Source organism: Rhinatrema bivittatum, chromosome 14 (genome assembly GCF_901001135.1).
Source record: "Rhinatrema bivittatum chromosome 14, aRhiBiv1.1, whole genome shotgun sequence".
In the NCBI taxonomy this organism is placed as follows: domain Eukaryota; kingdom Metazoa; phylum Chordata; class Amphibia; order Gymnophiona; family Rhinatrematidae; genus Rhinatrema; species Rhinatrema bivittatum.
In genome coordinates this window covers 53,625,728-53,648,366 of record NC_042628.1, presented here as the reverse complement: position 1 = coordinate 53,648,366, position 22,639 = coordinate 53,625,728, and the positions used below count along the sequence as shown (strand labels likewise).

General features: G+C 44.0%; 1 protein-coding gene across 1 annotated transcript in view; it reads right to left on the bottom strand.

The window, feature by feature from the left end:
- Positions 1-22,639, bottom strand: part of ATP1A3 (ATPase Na+/K+ transporting subunit alpha 3) — a 116,602-nt gene that overhangs the window by 31,254 nt on the left and 62,709 nt on the right. Inside the window, exons 5-9 of the mRNA XM_029577136.1 lie at positions 19,935-20,048; positions 19,414-19,548; positions 12,392-12,509; positions 11,818-12,086; positions 11,384-11,582 (exon numbers count right to left, since the gene is read on the bottom strand). Of these exons, the coding sequence (XP_029432996.1) occupies positions 11,384-11,582; positions 11,818-12,086; positions 12,392-12,509; positions 19,414-19,548; positions 19,935-20,048 (835 nt within the window). The remainder of the gene's footprint in view (positions 1-11,383; positions 11,583-11,817; positions 12,087-12,391; positions 12,510-19,413; positions 19,549-19,934; positions 20,049-22,639) is intronic.

Genomic DNA, 22,639 nt, shown 5'->3' with positions numbered 1-22,639 from the left:
GGATCTTCGTGAACGGGTCCCTGATGCAACAGATTTCTGTGTGCCAGAAACTGCGGGGGGGGGGGGGGGAAATCTACCAGGAGCATTCGCAGATCCACATACCATGGTCTCCTGGCCCATTCTGGGGCCACCAGAAGCACAATACCTCCGTGACCCTCCAAACCATTCTGGCCAACATGTGCCACAGGGAAAGGCATACAGCAGCTTGTCCTGCTGGCCATTTCTGCATGAGGACATCAATACCCAAGGACTTCGGATCTCTCCTGCAACTGAAGAATTGAGGAACCCTCACATTGTGAGAAGTCGCCAGCAGGTCTAGAAACGGAAGGCCCCAATAATGCATTATCAGCTAAAACCCTTCATCTGACAATATCCATGGATCCTCAGTCCAGATTCTCTCTACTGAGAAAGTCTGCTCTCACTTCCTACAATGTCCGAGGCCAAGATCTCCTGAAGATGAGCTTCTGCCCATTTCATAAGTTGGCCTATCTCCTGCAACACTTGCTGACTCTTGGTTCCTCCCTGCTAATTGATTTAAGCCACTGTCGTTTCATTGTCCAACATTATCCGGACCGCTCCACCCTGCAACCTGTCGCTGAATTGCAAGCACACCAACCGGACCGTCCTGGCTTCCAGCCAATTGATGTTTCATGAAGACTCTTCTGCACTCCAGGTCCTGACAGTGAGCACCCCAACCCTGGAGGCTCACATCTATCGTGTATACTAACCAGTCCAGTGATTTTAGAAAAACTCCCTTTCTTAGATGTTCCGCTTGTAACCACTACTGTAGTTGAGAGCAGACTTCCATCAGCAGTTGGAGCTGAATCAATTAGCCCTGAGACTGTGGGCTCCAATGAGACAGCAGGGAGCGCTGAAGAGGATATAATATGCACCCTCGCCCATGGCACCACTTCCAGGTTTGCCACCAGAGTACCTGCAGATAGGACTTCACTTTTGGGTGTATAGTGTTCAGATGCACCTGTACAATCAACTTCTGAATACGAGATTCCAGCAAGAAAACCCTGCCCTGTTTCGTGTCGAACCGAACACAGAGATACTCTAGCGACCAAGAAGGTTGAAGACTGCTCTTAGCCAGGTTCACCACCCAGCCGAGCTCCTGCAACAGAAAAATCACCAGGGTCACCAGACGACTCTCTTCCAGAGACTTTGCCTAAATCAGCCAGTTGTCCAAATGCGGGTGTTCCAGGATCCCAACTCTGCTGTCATCACCACCATAACCTTGGAAAAGGTTCTGGGTGCAGTGGCCAGACCAAAAGGCAGCACCCAAAACTGATAATGGCGTCCCAAAACCACGAACTGCAGAAAACGGTGGTGCTCTAGTTGGATAGGAATATGCAAATATGCCTCGGACAGGTCCAAGGAGGTCAGAAATTCTGACTGCACGGCCATTATTACCGAGCGCAATGTTTCCATGTGAAAATGATTCACCCACAAATGACGGTTGACCTCTTTGAGATCCAGGATGGTATAAAAGGAGACCTTGTGCACAATGAAATAAATGGAATATCGACCCATATAGTCTGAGGAGCCTTGACACTCCACTAACTGCTTCTTCTGAGGGGAGCGGCAGGGAGACTCCATGAACACTTCCTGAGGAACACTGTGAACTCCAGCGCATATCCCTCTCGATTTGCCTCTAGGACCCACTAGTCCACTGTGAACTCCAGCGCATATCCCTCTCGAATTGCCTCTAGGACCCACTAGTCCAATGTGATTTCAACCCACCTCTGACAAAAGAGGCGTTCCCCTATCTCCTGTTCCCGGGGGTGGTTCAGAAAACATTCATTGGGAGGCCCGGGAGGTTCCACTACCTGAGTCTGCACCCCGCCTGGGCTGTCTGTTCACATGCTAGTTACATGATTTGGGCGTTCTGAGGTTTCCTGAAGTCCCATCCTGTTTCTTCTACTGTGTCAATAACTAATGTTTTTCTGGCCTCGGGGTGCTTCATGTTTGTAGTTGAAGTATGTATCTTCTTGAAGATGGGGGTAAGTCTGTGTTCAGGCCATTTTTCTTTTAAATTGTGTCTAGAAGATGGGACAATTCCTAAAAAAAACAAAAAAAACAACCCCAACAAAGAGAGGAAAAGACAAATGTCTTAGCCTGCGCAGTGACATAATCTCCAGAGCGAAGATTAGTCTTACCACAGGCTCAGGCTTTGCTTTTGCGACGTGTTTAATGTTACTGATTATATATGTTGCAGTTCTTTAGTAATCATTATTTTTTCTTTTAGGTTTCAGAGGGCATATACACTGATAAGTGCTTGTACAAATTTTCTAAACCAGGCAGAATTATTTTTAGATACTGAAGAGAGATGTTCGAGGACACACCTCATAATGAAAAGGAAGGAGATGGGGGTAGTAGTTCCTTGGAATGGTCAACGAAGGAGGGGATATCAGATTCGTAGGGGAGGTGAGAGTGCACAAATGTCGGGGAGGGGGGGGGGGGTATGACTGGATGTGCGAATGTGTATGTTAAGAGATATTGTGGCTATTTTGTTCTGGATGGCAAGGCTGCCTCACAATACACAAACCAAAGTGGGGCTGAGTAACGGCAGTTTGCTTGCCTGGGAGGCCTTTCAGACACGCTGTCTAAGTTACTGCACTGGGCTCAGAGCACTATTCTATGGGCAATAGTGATTTGTAAGCATGGTGAAGGTCAATGTAACAACTCAATGTTGATGGACTCCACGTGCCAGTGAAACGTATGAAGCTAATATGTTCAAACGATTGAAGTCTCAGATTGGGTTTCTTCAAGAGACGTACCCGAATGATATTGAGCATGCCAAGGTGAGGCGGTGTTGATATTCTTCTTTTTCTAGTCAGCAGAGAAGAGTGGCAATACTCGCCCACAAACAGTTATCGTTCCAGGTGGAATGCCAGATACATGACACTGAAGGCAGAAACATCATTGCACTTGGTACGTTATACCAACAGAAATTGGCTCTTTGCAACTTGTATGCCCCAAACACATCTTCACAGCCTTTTTTTTAAGGAAACAGTAGCTCAAATTGCTGGGGTTTCTAGACTATAAATTGATTGTGGGAGGGGATTTCAATACAGTTGCAAAGTGCAGAGAGGATTATAAACCTGCAAAAATTCCTAAGCCTGGCACTGAAGAGTTAGGCATGAACTATGTAGGTAAAGGCTTGCTGGACATTTGGAAGACCCTCCATCCTGGGGAGCTGGATTTCACATTTTTTTCAAATCCCCACAAAGAATCTTCTCGACTGGATTCTTTTTTAATTTCTTAGGGTTTGTTTCCCAGGGTTGGGAGTTCCTCTATTGGAACAATCTCTATTTCAGATCATGCGCCTGTTTCTTAGCTTGGAGCTGGGAAAATGTAAGCATTCACCCTTTTCCTGGCTGGTGAACCCAGGGTTATATTTTGATGAAAATATTCAGACATACTTAAAAGAAAAGTGGACTGAGTATGTAGCTACCTGTTCCAATGGTGAGGTATCCGTGTCGGTGTTTTGGGAAGCTGCGAAGGCGGTGATGTGAGGGCATATAATTGCTTATGTAGCAAAAGTTAATAGAATCCAAAATGCTGATATAATACAAATGACGAAAGCATTGAAAGAAGCTCTGAGTAGGCATGTTGCTAGTATATCAGAGCAGAATAAGAGGGCAGCAGATACCACTCAGGAAGTGTTCAACCACCTGCTATTTCAGAGAGCCTCGAAATCACTTCATTTTCTTCAATATCAACTCTATAGGTATGGAAAAAAACCTAGCAAACTTTTGGCAAACCTAATTCATATAAAAGTAGGGGTGTGCATTCATTTCCTACGTATTTGTAATCCGTAACGTATAGGGCCATATTCATTGTATTTGTGGGGAAGCGAAACGTATCGTGATTCCCCATGAATACAACGAATCTTCGCTGAATTATTCGGCCGTCTAAAGAGGCGAATTTAAACAAACCCCCCCCACCCTCCTGACCCCCCCAAGACTTACCAAAACTCCCTGGTGGTCCAGCGGGGGGTCCGGGAGCTATCTCCTGCACTCACACCCGGCCATCCATTGCTCCTACCATGTGACAGGGGCTGACCAATGGCACCGGTAGCCCCTGTGACATAGAAAGTCAAAGACTATCGGTGCCATTTCGAATACCGGAAGCCAAGGGTGTGAGTACAGGAGATGGCTCAAGGACCCCCCGCTGGACCACCAGGAAGATTTGGTAAGTCTTGGGGGGGTCAGGAGGGTGGGGGGTTGTACTTAATTCAATTTTAGCCGGGAAACGAATAAGAATTAATGCATGTACGTATCGGGGGCCCCCCTTGCCGAATGAAACGTATCTGCCCCCCGACGCATATGAATCCCAAATGCAACGTATGGCGTCCCTCTGCACATCCCTATATAAAAGTTCCTAAATCTCACATTTCAGGCATAAAAGATAAAAAGAGAACGAATATGCAAACTTTGGAAAATATCACTTCTAGGTTCTTAGAATATTATCAAGAGCTATATGACCACAAAGAAATGGATAAAGAAGTTAGAAATGAGTTTTTCACAAATAAGTGGCCCAAACTATCCCTGGACCAGGTGAATAAATTAAATAGGTCTATAAGTGACAAAGAATTTTTTAGGGTAATCCAAAACCTTAAAGTGGGGAAGGCAGCTGGGATAGATGGGTTAGGAATAGAATTTTTTTTTAATTTAGTGTTTTCCCTTACTGCCTTCTCTTGCTGCATTTTTCAACCATATGTAACCTGTCAGTCTATCCCATCAGGATAGATTTACAGGGAGTGGAAGAGTAGCCTAGTGGTTAGGGCAGTGGGCTATAAACCAGGAGACCAGGGTTTGCATCCTGCTGTTGCACCTTGGCCATTGCCACAGGTACAAACTTAGATTTGTAAGCCCTCTGGGGACAGGGAAATACCTACAGTACTTGAATGTAATCCACTTTGAAGCACTGAAAAAAGTGCAAAGAGCAGAATATAAGTCTAAATAAATAAAATTGGAGATGAACCAATCAGTAATGGTGGTTTTGCCTAAAAAAGGCAAAGATCCTTTAGAGGTTGGTTTTATGGGTCCATCTCGCTTAAAAATCTCGACATGCAGTTTTAGTGGGTAGAATTAATTTGGTACTTCCAGGCCTGATACATGGGTTTGTCAAAGGACATCATGGTGTTAAAAATGTATGGCATCTTATTGCGGCTTTAAATGATCAGTCCAAATCTGATGCTCTGATTCTCTGCTTGGAGGCGAGGAAAGCTTTTGACTCGCTAACATAATATGGCTTTACAGGTCACATGCCACAATGGCTGTTGGTAATGTATAGCAACCTCAGTGCACCTATTTTCTTCCCTTAAACTACATGTTTAAGGGAAGAGAGGGATTTTCATGGCATATCTGTGGGCAAGCATTGGTTAAAAATGGCTATGTCCACTAATGACATTTTATTGTTCTTTGGATGCCCAAAAGAGAAAATACCTGCGATAGTGAACATATTCTCCCAATTTCAATGGGTTGCTGGTTTAAAAATAAATTTTAATAAATCAGAAGCATTGCACTAAGCCCCAGTGATCCTGAGGCATGGGTAGGACCCTCTTCTTTTCCCTTCACATGGGCAAATCAAAAAATTAAGTATCTAGGAATTTGGATTCCATATAATCTTGTCTCTCTTTCTCTGTTTTAAATTTTGGAGAAGTTTTTACAAATCTTCAGACACAGCTTAGTTCATGGAACTCTCTGCCATTATCCGTTTTGGGTAAATGTGCTCCTGTGAAGATGGTGGTTCTCCCATAAATCTCATATCAAATGCAGATGCTTCCCTGCACGGGATTTGAAGAGACTAAGATCTTCACTTGTTTTTTTATTTGGAATGGAAAGGGAGCCAGGATTAGTTGCTCTAAATTAATGTGTGGAAAAGAGATTGGGAGGATAGATTTCCCTGATCTCAGATACTATAATATGGCATGTCAGTTGCATTTCCTAGGTGAGTAGATTTCAGGAAAAGGGTATGCTTGATAGTATGATTTACCTATGGAATTCCATGGATTTAATTCACACTACTGATAAACAGCTGCTAGATTTGGTGAATGCCAATATTTTATGCAAACCTTGTGTCTTGGCATGGTACTGGCTTCAAAAGACATGGCGGCTGGGAACAAGTCAATCACTGCTTATTCCTCTCCTCGGCCACAAAGACTTTCTCCCGGGTGTGGAATACAGCCCCATTTTCTGTCAATAGCACTGCTTGTCATTCAAAGCAGTGTGGAGATTAAACCAGATCCCTTCCTCTCAATTTTATTCCTTCCTGCAGCTCGCCATTATCTGTCTGCACTGTGCTGGATGGAAGGAGATATCACACTAGAATCCTCTTTCTTGCATGATGTGCAGAATACACTGGAGAAAGGAAATTCCATTTCGGGATGGCATAAATTATGCAAGCTTCATCTTCAAGGGCAACATTTGGACTCGTTAAGTATGTACTAGTCCTCTTTGTTGGGAATGTCAATCATGCCTGAGACTGTTAAGTTGTCCTTTAAAGGAATGTACTCATTTGAGCGAGATGAAATTTAAATTGATTCATCATGCCTATACTGATGATGTCAAGCGTCATAAGATGAAAATCTCTGCATCGTCTCAGTGTATTAAATGTCGAGACTGGCACTGGATGTTTTCTGGGGCTCCGGCCATCCATTGCTCCTACCATGTGACAGGGGCTGAACAATGGCCCCGGTAGCCCCTGTGACTTAGTAAGGGCAAAGGCTATCAGCGCCATTTTGAATACCGGCAGCTGACGGCCCGAGTGCAGGAGATTGCTCCAGGACCCCCGCTGCACCACCAGGGACTTTTGGCAAGTCTTGGGGGGGGGGTCAGGAGGGTGGGGGTTTTATTCGTTAGTGATATGTTGCATTCGTGGGGGTTCGCCATACGTTTCAGAACCCCACGAATGCAACGAATAGGGACCTATACATTGCGGATTGCGCATTCATTCAAAACGAATGCACATTCCTAGAACAAAAGGAGAAGCCTAGGAGTGGGTCCCAAGGTGGTAGAATGGATTACAAACTGGTGGACTAACAGGCAACAGTGAGTGGTGGTAAAAGGAATCTATTCTGAGGAGAGAAGAGTGATAAGTGGAGTGCCTCAAGGATCAGCTCTGGGGATGGTTTTGTTCAATATCTTTGTGAGCAACATAGCAGAAAGGTCGAAAAGGAAAGGTTTGTCTTTTTGCGGATGATTCTAAGATCTACAACAAAGAGGACACGCCTAAAGGAGAGAATGAAAGGTGATCTAAGAAAGCTTGAGGATCATCAAAGGTTTGGCAGCTGGGATTCAATGCCAAGAAGTACAGAGTCACGCATCTGGGATCAGAAATCCATATGTGATGAGGGGCAAGAGACTGATGAGCACAGACTGGGAAAAAGACCTCAGGTGATATGTTGGATGATCTGAAAGCTACAAAACAATGTGATAAAGTGGTAGCTAAGACCAGAAGAATGAAGGGCTACAGTGAAAGAGACTTATCCAGCAGGAAAAAGGAGATGATATTGCCCCTATCATTCCTTAAAAAAGATAGAAACAGGATCGAAAGGCAAACAAAATGTTGTGCATTCTGCATCAAAAGCCACATGAAATGAGACTGAGGATATAAATAGGGATGCCCTGGAGGAGAGAAGGGAGAGGCGAGATATGATACAGATTTTAAAATACTTAAAGGGTATAAATTATGCATGGGAATCAAGCTTTTTCCAGTAGAAGGAAAGCTGTAGAACTAGGAATCAAAATATGAAGCTCCAAAGGAGTAGACTCAGGAATAATACCAGGAAATATTTCTTCATGGAAAGAATGGTGGATGCATGGCGTGCCCTCCTGGTAGAGGTAGTTAAGATGAGAACTGTAATTCAAAAGAGCTTGGGATAAAAACAGAGGATCCCTAGTGCTAAAGGATGGAAATGAAGATAAGGAATAACAACCTGCAAGGAGCGGCAGTCGCTACATTAACAGAATAGAAATAAATTAATTCAAAGAATAAATAAATAAAGCTTACTGGGCAAACCGGATGCACAACTTGGGTCTTTTTCTGCCATCATTTACTATGTCACTATGTTATATTTTGAGCTCTCTAGAGACAGGGAAATACCTACAGTGCTTGAACGTAATCCACTTTGAAGTGCCAAAAAGTGGAATATAATTAATAAATAAATAGAATACAATAGTGTACTTGGATTTCATTAAGGCCTTTGACACAGTTCCACATAGGAGGCTTCTAATTAAATTGAGTGCTCTTGGTATGGGCCCTAGAGTAACTGACTGGGTTAGAAACTGGCTGAGTGAGAGGTGAGAAAGAGAAGTGGTAAATGGAGTTCATTCGGAGAAGGGGGGCGCTACTAGCAGTGTGCCTCAAGGATTGGTCCTTAAACTGTTGTTTGTTTTTTTTCAACATTTTCATATGCAGCATTGCAGAAGGATCATTGGGAAAGGTTTGTCTTTTTGCCAATATCAAAATCTGCAACAAGGTAAACAGCCAGGAAGGTATGGAAAATATGAGGAGGGATCTAGTAAAGCTTGAGGAATGTGTAGGGTAGGGGTGGCCAATTCCGATCCTTGAAAGCCACAAACAGGTTTGGTTTTCAAGATATCCACAATGAATTTGCATAAGATGTGCACTACCTCCAGTATCTCATGCATGTTCATTGTGGTTATCCTGAAAACCAAACCTGTTAGTGGCTCTCGAGGACCAGAGTTGGCCACCCCTGGTCTAGCGTCTGGCAGCTAAGATTTATTGCTAAATAATGCAGAGTTATGGATTACGCTGCAAAAACCCATGAGAGAGGTACAGTATTGGAGGTGAAATTATTGTAAGCACGAAAGAAGAGTGAGATCTGAGGGTGATTGTATCTGATGATCTTAAGGTGGTCAAACAGGTGGATAAAATGACTGTAAAACCCAGAAAGATGCTTGGCTGCATAGGGAGAGGAATAGCCAGTAGATAACGAGAGGTGATATTGCCCCTGTATAGGTCCTAGTGAAACTTCACTTGGAATACTGTAGGCATTTCTGGAGCTGCACCTTCAAAAGGATATAAACAGGATGGAGTTGATCCAGAGGGTGGCTACTAAAATGGTCAGTGGTCTTCTTTCTAAAGCATATGGGGAAAGACTTAAAAATCTAAACATGTATACCACAGAGGAAAAGCGAGATAGGGGAGATATGACAGAGACATTTAAATACCTCCAAGATTTCCATGCACAGGAAGTAAGCCTGTTTCAGTGGAAAGGAGGCTCTAGAACTAGGGGATCATGGGATGATGGTGAAAGGGGGTAGATTTAGGATTAATTTTAGGAAATATTTCTTTACAGGGAAGACAGTGGGTGCATGGAACAGCCTCCCAATGGAGGTAGTGAAAACAAAAACAATATCTGAATTCAAGAAAGCATTGGGTAAACAAAGGAGATCTCTAAGAGAGCATTGGAAATATAACATGGTAACATAGTACTGATGGCAGAAAAAGACCAAATGGTCCATACAGTCTGCTCAGCCAGTTTCTTTTGGTTGAAACTGCTGCTCCATGCAGGTAGCCCCCATTTCTGTTAAGGTTAGTAACTGCCTCTCCATGCAGTTATCCCTAAGACTTATGTTAAGGGAGTTATATTTACAATCCAAACCAAGCAACTGTTAAACCCATAACAAAATTACTGCTAGTAACATAGGGTGAGCAGCCTTCTTGATAATTCAGACAGTGCTGTTTGAATGTGCTTTTGGCCATAGATGCAGTTCTGTGCTCTTTCCCTGATGTCTGTGTATCAGTACCTCAAACCATAAAACTGAGGGCCCAACATTGGCTGTCATCTAAATCCCCCTTTTTTCTGCCCCCCCCCCCCATCCCCACCCATTGAAGAGGAGAGCAATGTTGCAGTTGCATCAAGGCTAATTTTTTAAGGGTAGTAACTGCCACTCCATGCAGGTTACCCCCATGCCCCTTTTCTTCATTCCACCTCCAGTCTTTAAGGATCCACAGTGTTTATCCCAAGCCTTTTTGAATTTGTTTACTGTTCTCATCTTCACCACCCCTTCGGGCAGGGAATTTTAGGCAGCCATCATCCTCTCCATGAAAAAATATTTCCTGATGTTGGTTCTGAATTGTCCCTCCTGAAGCTTCATATCGTGACCCCTAGTTCTACTGTTTGCTTTCCAATGGAAAAAGTTTGACATTCATGCATCATTAAAACCTTTCTGATATCTGAAGGTCTGTATTTTGCAGATCTTGGTATCATCTGCAAATAGACAAACTTTACCTTCTATCCCTTCAATAATGTTGTTCACAAAGATATTGAACATAACCGGACCCAAAACAGATCCCTGCAACACTCCACTTAACACCGATCTCTCTTCAGAGTAGGTTCTGTTTACCATTACATGCTGTCTCCTGACAGTCAACCAGTTTGTAGGCCACTCCATTACCTTGGTGCCAAGTCCCAAGCTTCTCATTTTATTCATGAGCCTCATATGCGAGACCATATCAAAAGCTTTGCTGAAATCCAAGTAGATCACATTGAGCGCTCTTCCTCAATTCAATTCTCTAGTCACTCAATCAAAAAAATCTATTAGATTTGACTGAGAGAACTTTCCCCTGGTGAATCCATGCTGCCTCGGGTCCAGCAACCCACCAGTTTGTAGAAAGTTTACTACAAACAGAGTCTCCATTAATTTTCCCACCACAGAGGTGAGGCTAACTGGCCTGTTCCCACTACTGTGAAGCAGGATTACCGCAGCTCTTTTCCAGTCATGTGGCACCACTCCTGTTTCTAGGGATCTATTGAACAGGTCTTTTAGCGGACTACCAGCACATCTCTGAACTCCCTCAGTATCCTGGGATGTACCTCATCCAGCCCCATGGCCTGTCCACTTTCAGTTTTCCTAGCTCTTTCCATACATTCTCTTCTGTAAATGGAGTTTCATCTATCCTACCCCGATCTACGGTCTTCTCAACCAGCAACAGTCCTCCTCCAAGGTCTTCTTTAGTGAATATTAAACTGAAGTATTTACTTAATATTTCTGCCATTTCTTTGACTCTCTCCACACAGAATTGTAAAACTAAATTAATTGGGCATTTGGGCAGATTAGATAGGCCATGCAGTCTTTTTCTGCCAAATATGTTTCTATATACCTCTAGTGTACACTTAGCTGCATATAGCTGTGTATAGGATATGCTGCCCTGTATCCTATACACCTCTAGTCCTATATTTCCCTGCACTATGTATACCATTAGTGCTACACTGTTCCTGATATACTACTAATGTTACACTGTCTTGCACTGCACATAACTCTAGTAATACACTGAGCTGTTTAGTACATTTTTCTAGCATTACAATGCCGTCAATTCCAACTGCGTGCCACCTACTATATACCTGACTGATCCTCTGTTGTGTCAGCCTCGTGGATCTGGTTATCAAACCACATGTGAGCCACAGTCATGCGGTTCTGAGTTAGGGTTCCTGTCTTGTCAGAGCAGATGGTAGATGTAGATCCTAGGGTCTCCACAGCCTCCAGGTTCTTAACCAAACAGTTCTTGCGGGCCATACGCTTTGCAGTCAATGTGAGACAGACCTAGGAGGAGGAGAAAGAAAGAGGGAGAGAGACTAAATCAACAGACAAAGGCAGCACATTGGAAGCTTGTGTAATGTTCAATAATATAATCAAACTCATGGTCAGTATACATACAGGGACAATGGATAGAACAGTATTTGTATATGTAGAAGACTAACAGAACAGAGCTAACATACACATAGGGCCAGTGTGCATAAGGCAGAGATGGTAGCCAGGACAGGGTCAATATACGTACAGTGACAGTAGCTAGGAGTCCCTCTGGCACATTGGCAACAATGATCCCAATGAGGAAGATAACTGCTTCCAGCCACGAGTATCCCAGGATAAGGGAGAGAACAAAGAAAGTGATGCCGAGGAAGACTGCCACACCAGTGATTAGGTGGATGAAATGCTCGATTTCTTTAGCGATGGGCGTCTTGCCAACCTCTAGCCCAGATGCCAGCGTAGCTATGCGTCCCATGACAGTGCGGTCTCCAGTAGCAACAACAATACCACGAGCAGTCCCTAAAAACACATGTAATGATACAAAGAGTAGTCAAGAACACATACTGCACTTTCCATTCCATTCTGTCTCAGCATTATCTCAGTTTAAAAAAGCAAAGCAATTTTATTCAGAAAAACTCAACAGGACTGTCAAATCATGCCACATTGACTACAAAGTGACTAATAGATGGGAATGACCTTCAGTTACCATCAGCCTGAACCAAATTCTGATCTTTCAGCAGACAATATAGTTTAGCGAGCACTTCTTGGAATGCACAACATCCTGAAAAGGAGCATGGCATATTCTGAGCATGCTAAGTTCTTACCCTCAACACAATTGGTGGAAAAGAAGGTGATGTTCCTGGTCTCAAGTGGATTATCATGTGTGCAGTCAGGTGATCGAGTTTGGGGTTCTGATTCACCAGTAAGAGAGGAATTATCCACCTAAATGGAAGGAGAACATAGGAATGGTTCATTATGTCTAGCATTTCCCTTTTGAGGTCACCTTTAGGGGAAGAGATTGGTGGCTCACAGCTGAGCAGAAAATGATGTTCTAACTGTTACAACTCCCTAGTCCTGCAGTAGAAAGATATAGTCATCCATTTCTCTTGTCTACCTAAAAAAGCACAGTGGAACCATCTTATTAGCCCTCTAGTCTTACAAATTTATGTATTTATTTATATTTGATTTTTCTGCCTTTCCACCATTCAGCACAAGGCAGATTATGATAAAAAATGCAAAACAAAATGAATGGCAACAGAAAATATAAAATATATTTGTAATAAATAAAAATAATAAAATAAACAACAGAAAACTATACAGTCAAAATACAATAATCTATAACTTTATTTTAATTCTGTTCACTCTGATTTTGCTAAAATATGCCAAAGATGAAACTAAATTAACACACCTAGTGCCATCTAATGGTCTGATACCCTTATAGGCAGTGGAACTACAGAATCTATTTTGAAGGACACTTTGGGACATGTGGGAATGAAGAACAAAGTTCTTAAGTTCCACTATCTTTGTAGTACAGACTACAAATATGGCTAATTTTTAAGTAAAATGAGGCCATTTTCCCAAATGAAGTAAGATGGCAACCCTACTAAAGTACAAATATACACAAGCAGATATCCCTTCAGACCAAGTATACAAACAAAAATCAAGGGATGAAAATATTGTTAAATTCAATATCAAATACCAAAAGAACTGTTTATAAGACTGTTTAGAACACGGCATCAGAAATAATGGTGTAAACCTAATTTACATCCACCGCCTCTCGCCATGCAATGGGCCTCAAACAGTATCAGCAATGGACACCTCTGATCTCATTCATATGCTGGTTCAAAAGACCATTTTTTTGTTATGACTAAATATGTTGGGGTTTTTTTATATGGATATAAATATAATTAAAAATCCAAGCCTACACTCAAATCATTTATTACACAACTCTTAAACATCAACATAAATCTAGAAAATGGTTATTCATCTTAAAGAGACAAGGATTACTTCCATGTCCTCAGTGAAAACTCCAAAATCAAAACTCCTGACATGAGCCAACGTTTTGGTGGATAATGGCGCCTGCTTTAGGGGTGACAATTTAAACTGGGACAACCATTCACTGTACGAGGTCTGACAATTAAGTTCGTGAACTTGCCACTGTGTGCTTACATTGACAGCACTGTACAAACAGCTCGGTAATGTTTATTTTATTTATTTAAGAGTTTTTATATACCGTCATTAAGTTAATCACCATCACAACGGTTTACAATAGGGCACCAGTAAAAAATATGGGTCGTACATTACATAGGTGGTGCCAATAGTGTTCGGTAACAATAAGGGGTTTATTAGGGGGATTAAGTGTATCATAGCAATATGACCTGAATGTTGCTTACAGTTAAAAAAAATGTTGAACTAATTCAGTAAGGATTTATAAAATTAGGCATTTGGTGCTTTATGCCGCATATCTTTTACTTCAAATAACCTGCATCAGTTTTCTTTCTTGAAGGCTTGTATGTAGAGCCAGGTTTTGAGCTGTGTTTTGAAAAGTTTGTGATTGCTCTGGAGTCTAAGGTCAAGGGGCATGGAGTTCCATAATATGGGACCGGCTAGGGACAGAGCTCGCTCCCTCACTTGGGTAAGTCTTGCGGTTTTCACAGAAGGAATGGGAAGGAGTGCTCTGTTTGCTGACCTTAGATTTCTGTGTGGGATGTGTACTCTAAGTGCTGTGTTCAGCCATTCTGCTTTATCGTCGTGGATGAGTTTGTGTATTAAGCACAGTGCTTTGAACTGTATTCTTTGTTCAATGGGAAGCCAATGTAGGGTGGTGAGTGTATCTGTTATGTGATCTCTTTTGTTTTTTCCAGTGAGGATTCTTGCAGCAGCATTTTGTAAAATCTGTAGAGGTCTTACTGTAGTGTTAGGTAGGCCTAGTAACAGGGCATTACATTATATCAGTGTCTCACAGCTGTGTTCATGTCGATGTGTGGCACTGTATTTCTGAATGGCATTCATTATTGTTGTTGCTGTTATGAACCCTCCTGTAGTGGTGCTAGGGGAGGCTCCTTACCTCTACCTGGAGGCCGCTCCGGAACCAGGGTCTCACCTGCGAACTATTCAGGATTTGCTCCAGGGCCTGGGAGGCCTCAATGTCCTTGGGGCCTGCCCGAGGCTGCTTGTGTTTGCAGGAACTTCCTGGTTTGAGCCACGCCTTTCTCCCTAGGGGCTGGCCCGCAGCACTTCTCTGTAGTTATAGGGCCAGCTACGTATGGGCCTGCCAAATTCCTCTCAGGGAGTCACTGGTCTGCAGCCCTATAAAAGGACTTCAACTTCATTCTGGCTTTGCCTTGCAATGGGCCTACCATCTGGTTCCCTGTTGCTCCGTGCCCCGGAGTGAGCTGCCTTTGGAACTCGCTCCATTCCTGCTACAGAGCCTGCTTGGTTCCTGCTTGCCAGCTACAGAGCCTGCCTGGTTCCAGTACCCGAGTCCTGCTACAGTTCCTGCCTGGTTCCAGTACCCGAATCCTGCTACAGTTCCTGCCTGGTTCCAGTACCCGAGTCTTGCTACAGTTCCTGCCTGGTTCCAGTACCCGAGTCCTGCTACAGTTCCTGCCTGGTTCCAGTACCCGAGTCCTGCTACAGTTCCTGCCTGGTTCCAGTACCCGAGTCTTGCTACAGTTCCTGCCTGGTTCCAGTACCCGAGTCTTGCTACAGTTCCTGCCTGGTTCCAGTACCCGAGTCCTGCTACAGTTCCTGTCTACTGTTCTAGTCTGGTTCCAGTTCTCAGTCCTGATCATCAACCCGCCTACGTCCCAGCGGCTGGGTCCCTGCGGGCTCCTCCCGAGGGAGCACCAGCTTCCAGGGTGAAGAGCACCTCTATGTCCTGCCTGAACATCTGCTTCCCGACCTGCAGCATACCAGAAACATTGTACACCTTTCCCAGTCTCCTGCAGGCCGGCCCAAGGGTCCACTAAACTGAGACTCCATAACAGATTGCAAGGCCATGGACTCGGCAGATGTGCCTGTCCCCTTGGACCTGCCAGAAGTGGCCCAGCAGTTGCAGTATTAACAACAGTACCTCGAGGTCCTTACTGCTTCGGTAGGGGAATTATCAGACTGCTCCAAAAAATCTTTTTCTGGACTGTTCTTGCCTGTTTATGAACTGCTGGAGGCGCCAGCTGTCTGGATTTCCATTTTGAAATGACCTACAGGAGGCGCCTGTATCCAGACCCTTTTTTGGCTATCCTGTTACCAGGTTGGGGTTTTACGACCTGCAGGAGGCGCCTGCACCCCTACTGGTTTGCTGGTCTTTCTTTACCCCCTGGGCTTTTTGATGTTCCTTGTTGTTTCTCGCTTGCTGTTCGCTGGTCCTGTTCTTGTTTTGTTTCTTGCCTGTTCTTTGCCCATCTGCGTTTCCTGCTTGTGTGCTCCTTGTTCCCGTGTTCCGTTCCCTTGTTTCCCAGCTCTCGTTCTGTCGCTTTTTCGCCCTTCACTCTTTCGCTTTCTGCTCTCTCGCTCTTGGCTCTTTCGCTCCTTGAGTTCCCTTGCTCTCTGCTCCCTTGCTCTCTGCTCCCTTGCTCGCTGCTCCCTTGCTCTCCGCTCCCTTGCTCCCTCTTTTGTGTTTTTGTGTTGTCGGTCGCTCGGTCGCCGTTCGCGAGGTCGCTGCTCGTGCAGTCGCTGCTCGCGTGGTCTCCGTTCACTCGGTCTCTGCTCACTTGGTCCCATGTTCCCTTGGTCTCGTCTGCTCTCGGACTCGTGCTCTTGGTCTCTCATCATGTCTTCATGTTTTTTTTGTAGTTCCCTGCTGGTTTTCTCTGTTCATGCTGTCCCCAGTGTTACCAGCTTCCACTTTTTGGATCCTCGAATACCTCCATTCGCTATGGACTGTTACCCCTCTCCTCGGAATTGTTGACTGGACGATGAGGAGGGGGGCTTTGAGGAGGGGGCCTTTGAGGGGGGGTACTGTTATGAACCCTCCTGTAGCGGTGCTACAGGAGGCTCCTTACCTCTACCTGGAGGCCGCTCCGGAACCAGGGTCTCGCCTGCGAACTATCCAGGATTTGCTCCAGGGCCTGGGAGGCCTCGATGTCCTTGGGGCCTGCCCGAGGCTGCTTGTGTTTGCATGAACCTCCTGGTTTGAGCTACGCCCTTCTCCCTAGGGCCTGGCCTGCAGCACTTCTCCGTAGTTATAGGGCCAGCTAGGTGTGGGCCTGCCAAACTCCTCCCAGGGAGTCGCCGGTCTGCAGCCCTATAAAAGGACTTCAACTTCATTCTGGCTTTGCCTTGCAACAGGCCTACCATCCGGTTCCCTGTTGCTTCGTGCCCCGAAGTGAGCTGCCTTTGGAACTCGCTCCGTTCCTGCTACAGAGCCTGCTTGGTTCCAGCTTGCCAGCTACAGAGCCTGCTTGGTTCCTGCTTGCCAGCTACAGAGCCTGCCTGGTTCTAGTACCCGAGTCCTGCTACAGTTCCTGCCTGGTTCCAGTACCCTAGTCCTGCTATAGTTCCTGCCTGGTTCCAGTACCCGAGTCCTGCTATAGTTCCTGCCTGGTTCCAGTACCCGAGTCCTGCTACAGTTCCTGCCTGGTTCCAGTACCCGAGTCCTGCTACAGTTCCTGTCTACTATTCTAGTCTGGTTCCAGTTCTCAGTCCTGATCATCAACCCGCCTAAGTCCCAGTGGCCGGGTCCCTGCGGGCTCCTCCAGGGGGGGCTTCAGCTTCCAAGGATGAAACCACCTAATTCCCAGCGACTGGGCTCCTACGGGCTCCTCCCGAGGGAGCACCAGCTTCCAGGGTGAAGAGCACCTCTACGTCCTGCCTAACATCTGCCTCCCAACCTGCAGCATACCAGAGACATTGTACACCTTTCCCAGTCTCCTGCAGGCCGGCCCAAGGGTCCACTAAACTGAGACTCCATAACAGTTGCATGTTTTTGTGTGCCATCGCGAAAATGTCGGAACTTGAAATAGAGCAATGAACAAACATTAAATTTCTTGTTAAACCTGGCAAGAGTGGAAGTGAAATCAGGGACACATTAGTCAAGTTTATGGAGATAATGCCATGAAGAAAACAGCAGTGTACAAATGGAGTAAACGGTTTTCTGAGGGGAGAGAAAGCGTCACTGATGAAGAGAGGTCAGAGCAGCCAATAATGAGCAGAACCGATGAAAACATTACAAAAATTAATTGAATTATTAATCAAAATCATCGGCTGACTGTGAGAAACATAGCGGACCAAGTAAACATCAATGGATAAGCAGTTAGGAAAATCTTAATCGAAAATCTTGGTATGAGAAAGGTGTGTGCAAAAATGGTTCCAAAGGAGCTCACCAATGAACAAAAGCAAAGGAGAGTCGAAGTTTGCCAAGACATTTTGGAGAGGCAAGATGATGTTTTGGGCCATTTTATCACTGGTGATGAAACATGGGTGTATCAATATGACCCTGAAAAAAGCATCAAAGTGCACAATGGAAGTCAGCCAATTCTTCACGACCAAAAAAGTTCCGTCAGTCCAAATCAAGCATCAAAGCGATGTTGCTAACCCTTTTTGATATCAATGGGATTATTCATTATGAATTTGTACCAACTGGACAAACTGTTAACCAAGTTTACTATTTGGAAGTGCTGAAAGGCTGCGTGAAAAAGTTAGACGAAAAAGACCTGAACTTTTCGCCAATAACTCATGGCTCTTGCATCATAACAATGCACCAGCTCACATGGCACTGTCTGTGAGGGAGTTTTTAGCTAGTAAACAAATAACTGTATTGGAACACCCTTCCTACTCACCTAATCTGGCCCCCAATGACTTTTTTCTTTATCCGAAGATAAAGGAAATATTGAAAGGAAGACATTTTGATCACATTCAAGACATCAAGGGTAATACGACGACAGCTCTGATGGCGATTCCAAAAAAAAACTTCCAAAATTGTCTTGAAGGGTGGACTAGGTGTTGGCATCGGTGAATAGCTTCCCAAGGGGAGTACTTCGAAGGTGATCGTAGTGATATTCAGCAATAAGGTATGTAGAACTTTTTCTGGGATGAGTTCATGAACTTAATTGTCAGACCTCATATATTACTCTGTTAAAACTGATTGATGACCCCTACAACAGGCAACAGTAAATGGTTATCCCAGTTTAAATTGTCACCCCTAAAGCAGATGCCGTTGTCCGCCAAAACATGGGCTCGTCGGGTGTTTTGATTTTGGAGTTTTCAGTGAGGACGTAGAAGTAATCCTTGTCTCTTTAAGATGAATAACCATTTTCTAGATTTATGTTGATGTTTAAGAGTTGTGTAATAAATGATTTGAGTATAGGCTTGGATTTTTAATTACATTTATATCCATAATCAAAAATAAACAACATATTTGGTCATAACAAAAAAAAATAGTCTTTCGAACCGGCATATGAATGAGATCAGAGGTGTCCATTGATGATACTGCTTGGGGCCCATTGCGTGGCAAGAGGCAGTGGATGTAAATTAAGTTTACACCATTATTTCTGATGCCGTGTTCTAAATAGTCTTATAAACAGTTTTTTGGTATTTGATGTTGAATTTAATAATATTTTCATCCCTTGATTTGTGTTTGTATACTAACCCTACTAGAGTGAAATAAACCATTACATTGTCAATCTTTAGTGGAACAGTCCATTACCAGCTGTGGGCTGCAGTGGATTCTTGGAGTTTCTCAGTAAGATCTCACCTTCTGCAGTGGACTCATGGAGACATTTCAGTGAGACTTTTTCTCCAGCAGTAGTCAGATGGAGCTTGAGATGATGAAGAAGATTAACTGGAATTTCTCTCAGGACAGGGTGGTCAAGGGATGGGAGTAGGGGATGTGTCCCAGAATAGATACCTTACAGCCATGGGCTGAAATGATCCGAAGGTCTGCAGGGACTCTGTCTCCTCCTTTGATTTCCACCAAATCTCCCACCACCACCTCCTCAGCATTGAGCTGCATCTTCTCCCCTTCACGGATCACCAATGCTTGCTGAAGGAAACAGGGTATATATGCAAGTTGGGTTAATGAGAAAGGTCTCTGAAGTCATATAAAGAGTAGCATGCTTCTGGCTGGGGCATAACAAGAATGATTATCCCATTTGCCTCTCCTATGGAAGCTAAAACCCATGACATCTCTGATTACTTTCTTACTACTTTCCATCTGTCTCTCATTAGGAAGCCATCATAAATGGTCTCCCTCCTTACTCCATCCCATCAGGCTGTCACTATGAAGTCATCCTGTATAACCCTTTTCCTTAATTCTTCCCATCTAGCTCGCATCTATTCTCTATTGTAACTTCCCATGACAATAATCCTCCTCTTCCCCCCCACTCCCTTTTTACCTTCACTCCCCTCCCATTTCCCCCTTTCTCTCACCTGAGGCACCATGTTCTTGAAGGACTCCATGATCTTGGAGCTCTTTGCTTCTTGATAGTAGGAGAAACAGCCTGTGATGATGACAACAGCAGCCAGCACGATGCCCAGATACAGCTATGAGAGAAAGGGGATGGTGGGGGAAGATGGGGAAGAAGATAGATCTTAAAGGAAATGCTGCATCATAGTTCAGTGTTTTCGCCAATTTCCACTCTGGGGTTAGACTGTCACACAGCATAAGTGACTATATGCACCCCTGAGAGACACTGTGAGAACACTTGGCATTTCTACAAACTGCCTCCTATGACAGATATGTTACAGAGTCCCTTGCAATAACATGACATATATATGTTACAGGAACACAGCGCAGCTGCTGCTTACCTTTAACAGGTAACTGAAGATAGCACCTCACCAGTCACTCACATGGGTCACATGATCAGGCCTTGTCTCAAATAGATGGAAACTTCCAGACCCTTCTCCGTTCATACAGAGTAGTTCCCATAGCAGTCCTGTGACCGCTCAGTTCTATTCATATAGCTTTGGTTTGGGGAAGAACAACTCCAAAGGAGAGATGGGCAGGTTTGTGTGACCAGTGATCTGCTGTCTTTAAAGAGCATCCATTACAGGTAAGCACATTTGCTTTCTCTGAAGACAGGCAGTTCACCAAGTCACACATGTGGGACTCCCTAGCTATGGGTTGTTGAATAAAATGGGGGATAACTCTTTTCTCACTTTGTTATTTTTTAAACAGCAAAGAAAACAGCTCCAAATCATAAGAATGGACCCAAAGAAGGATGGAGTTTAGATCTAACCCTGAAAGAAACCATGAAGGACAGACAGCCTAAATGCTAACCCACTCAAAGGTTATGTCCAGACAATAATGGATGTGAAAGTGAGGAATATCATCTCACAGCTTTGTAAATCTTCTGAATGGAGGTAGAATCAAACCTTAGATGAGTGACTGATCTTATCATGGCCCTTACATTATGGGCCTTGCCATGTCCTTCTAAGGTCAGGTCTATCTGGCCATAATAGGAGATGCAATCTGCTATCTAACTAGAAATGTTCTGCTTCAGACTGGATGGCCCATTTAGGTCTTTATCTGCCATCAGTTACTATGTTACTATGTTTCTTACTTCAACCCCAGTCCTACTGGGATCAAACGAAACAAAAATTTGCATGGGCTTTCATTTGAGTTCACTCCTTGTAGAAGGCAAGAGTTCTTTTGCAATCCGGAGAGTTGAAGAAACCTTTTACTTTTATGAACGTGTGGCATAATTGACAGATTATATGGGATGTCCAATATCACCTTAGGCAGAAACTCAGGATGTTCCCAACTTGATAGGTTTCTTCAAGGATAAACCCTAAAGTGCTAAAACCAAGTCTGCTTTGGCCAAAATGGGACTATGATGATTATACTTCCTCAGTCCTTTCTTTTGGCCACCATAGGTATTATAGGATGCATGTATGGAAGACTGGTCCCCCAATGAAGGAAGAAGGCATCTGCCATTAGTCTGCCTTCTGATCTCCTGGAACAGAAGACTGGTACCTTCCTGTTCAGCGATGTTACAAACAGATCTACTTCTGGTGGATACTCAAGCAAGCTCCTATTTGCTACATCCTAGACCTGGGACTACTCGTGGGGGTCAAGATGGCTACTGACTTTGTCTGCCTGCCAGGCTGTTGTCTTTTCCTTCAAGGCACTTGGTTCTTAGGGCCATTCTGTGAGAGGTGGCCCATTTCCACACCTTGACAATCTCCCCACACAGGAAGAAAGAACTTGTTCCTTTCTGCTTGTTCAGGGAGAACATGACTACCTGATTGTTTGTACAAGGGCAATTTTATTGTCTACCTGATTTTTTAACGTCTTTAGAGCATCCAGTGCTGTATTTAACTCCAGAAGGCTAATATGTAGCCTCTTTTCTTGAAAGACCCAAGTGCTCTGGGTATGAAGCACTTTTATGTAAGCTTCCCAACTCAAGTTGGATGCATCAGTGGTACAGACAATTTGGTGAGGAGGGATTTGAAAGAGCAAACCCAAGGTTACATTGTAATGAAGAAGCCACCAAGACCGAGAATCTCTGAGCTCTTCCATGATACATATGATCCCCTAAAAGCATTGGGTGATTTAGTTCCACTGGGAGTTTAGGCTCTGATGGATTTGTCTCATACGGAGACATATCATGGGAGTTACCTGTACAGTGCTGGAAGCCATTAGGCTCAGTATTCTCAACAGCGACCTAGCTGATGTCTACTAATTCTGAAATATCTCTTCCATCACAGCCACAATGTCATTGGCCGTGTTGGTGAGGAGGTAGGCCATATTTAACACACCTCTAAAAATTCCAGTGAAGGTGTTAAGTTCAGTTTGGACTTTGGAAAATTTGATAATAAAACCCTAGTGATTGCAACACACAGACTGTGATCTGTATGAATTCATCCGCTCCTGCCTGATATGCTGCTGATCAGCTAATTATCTAAGTAGGGAAACACATGAATTTGTTTAGATAAGCTACAGCTACTGTCAGGCCAATGGAGGTGCTGTGTCATTACTACAAATCTGAGATACTTCTTGTGACTTGGATGTGTAGAAGCCTCCTTTAGATCTAAAGAATATAGCAAGTATCCCTTGGTTAAGAAGGAAATAATAGTGTCTATGGTAACCATTATGTATGGTTTTTTTCCTAGGAACTTGTTCATGGCTCTCC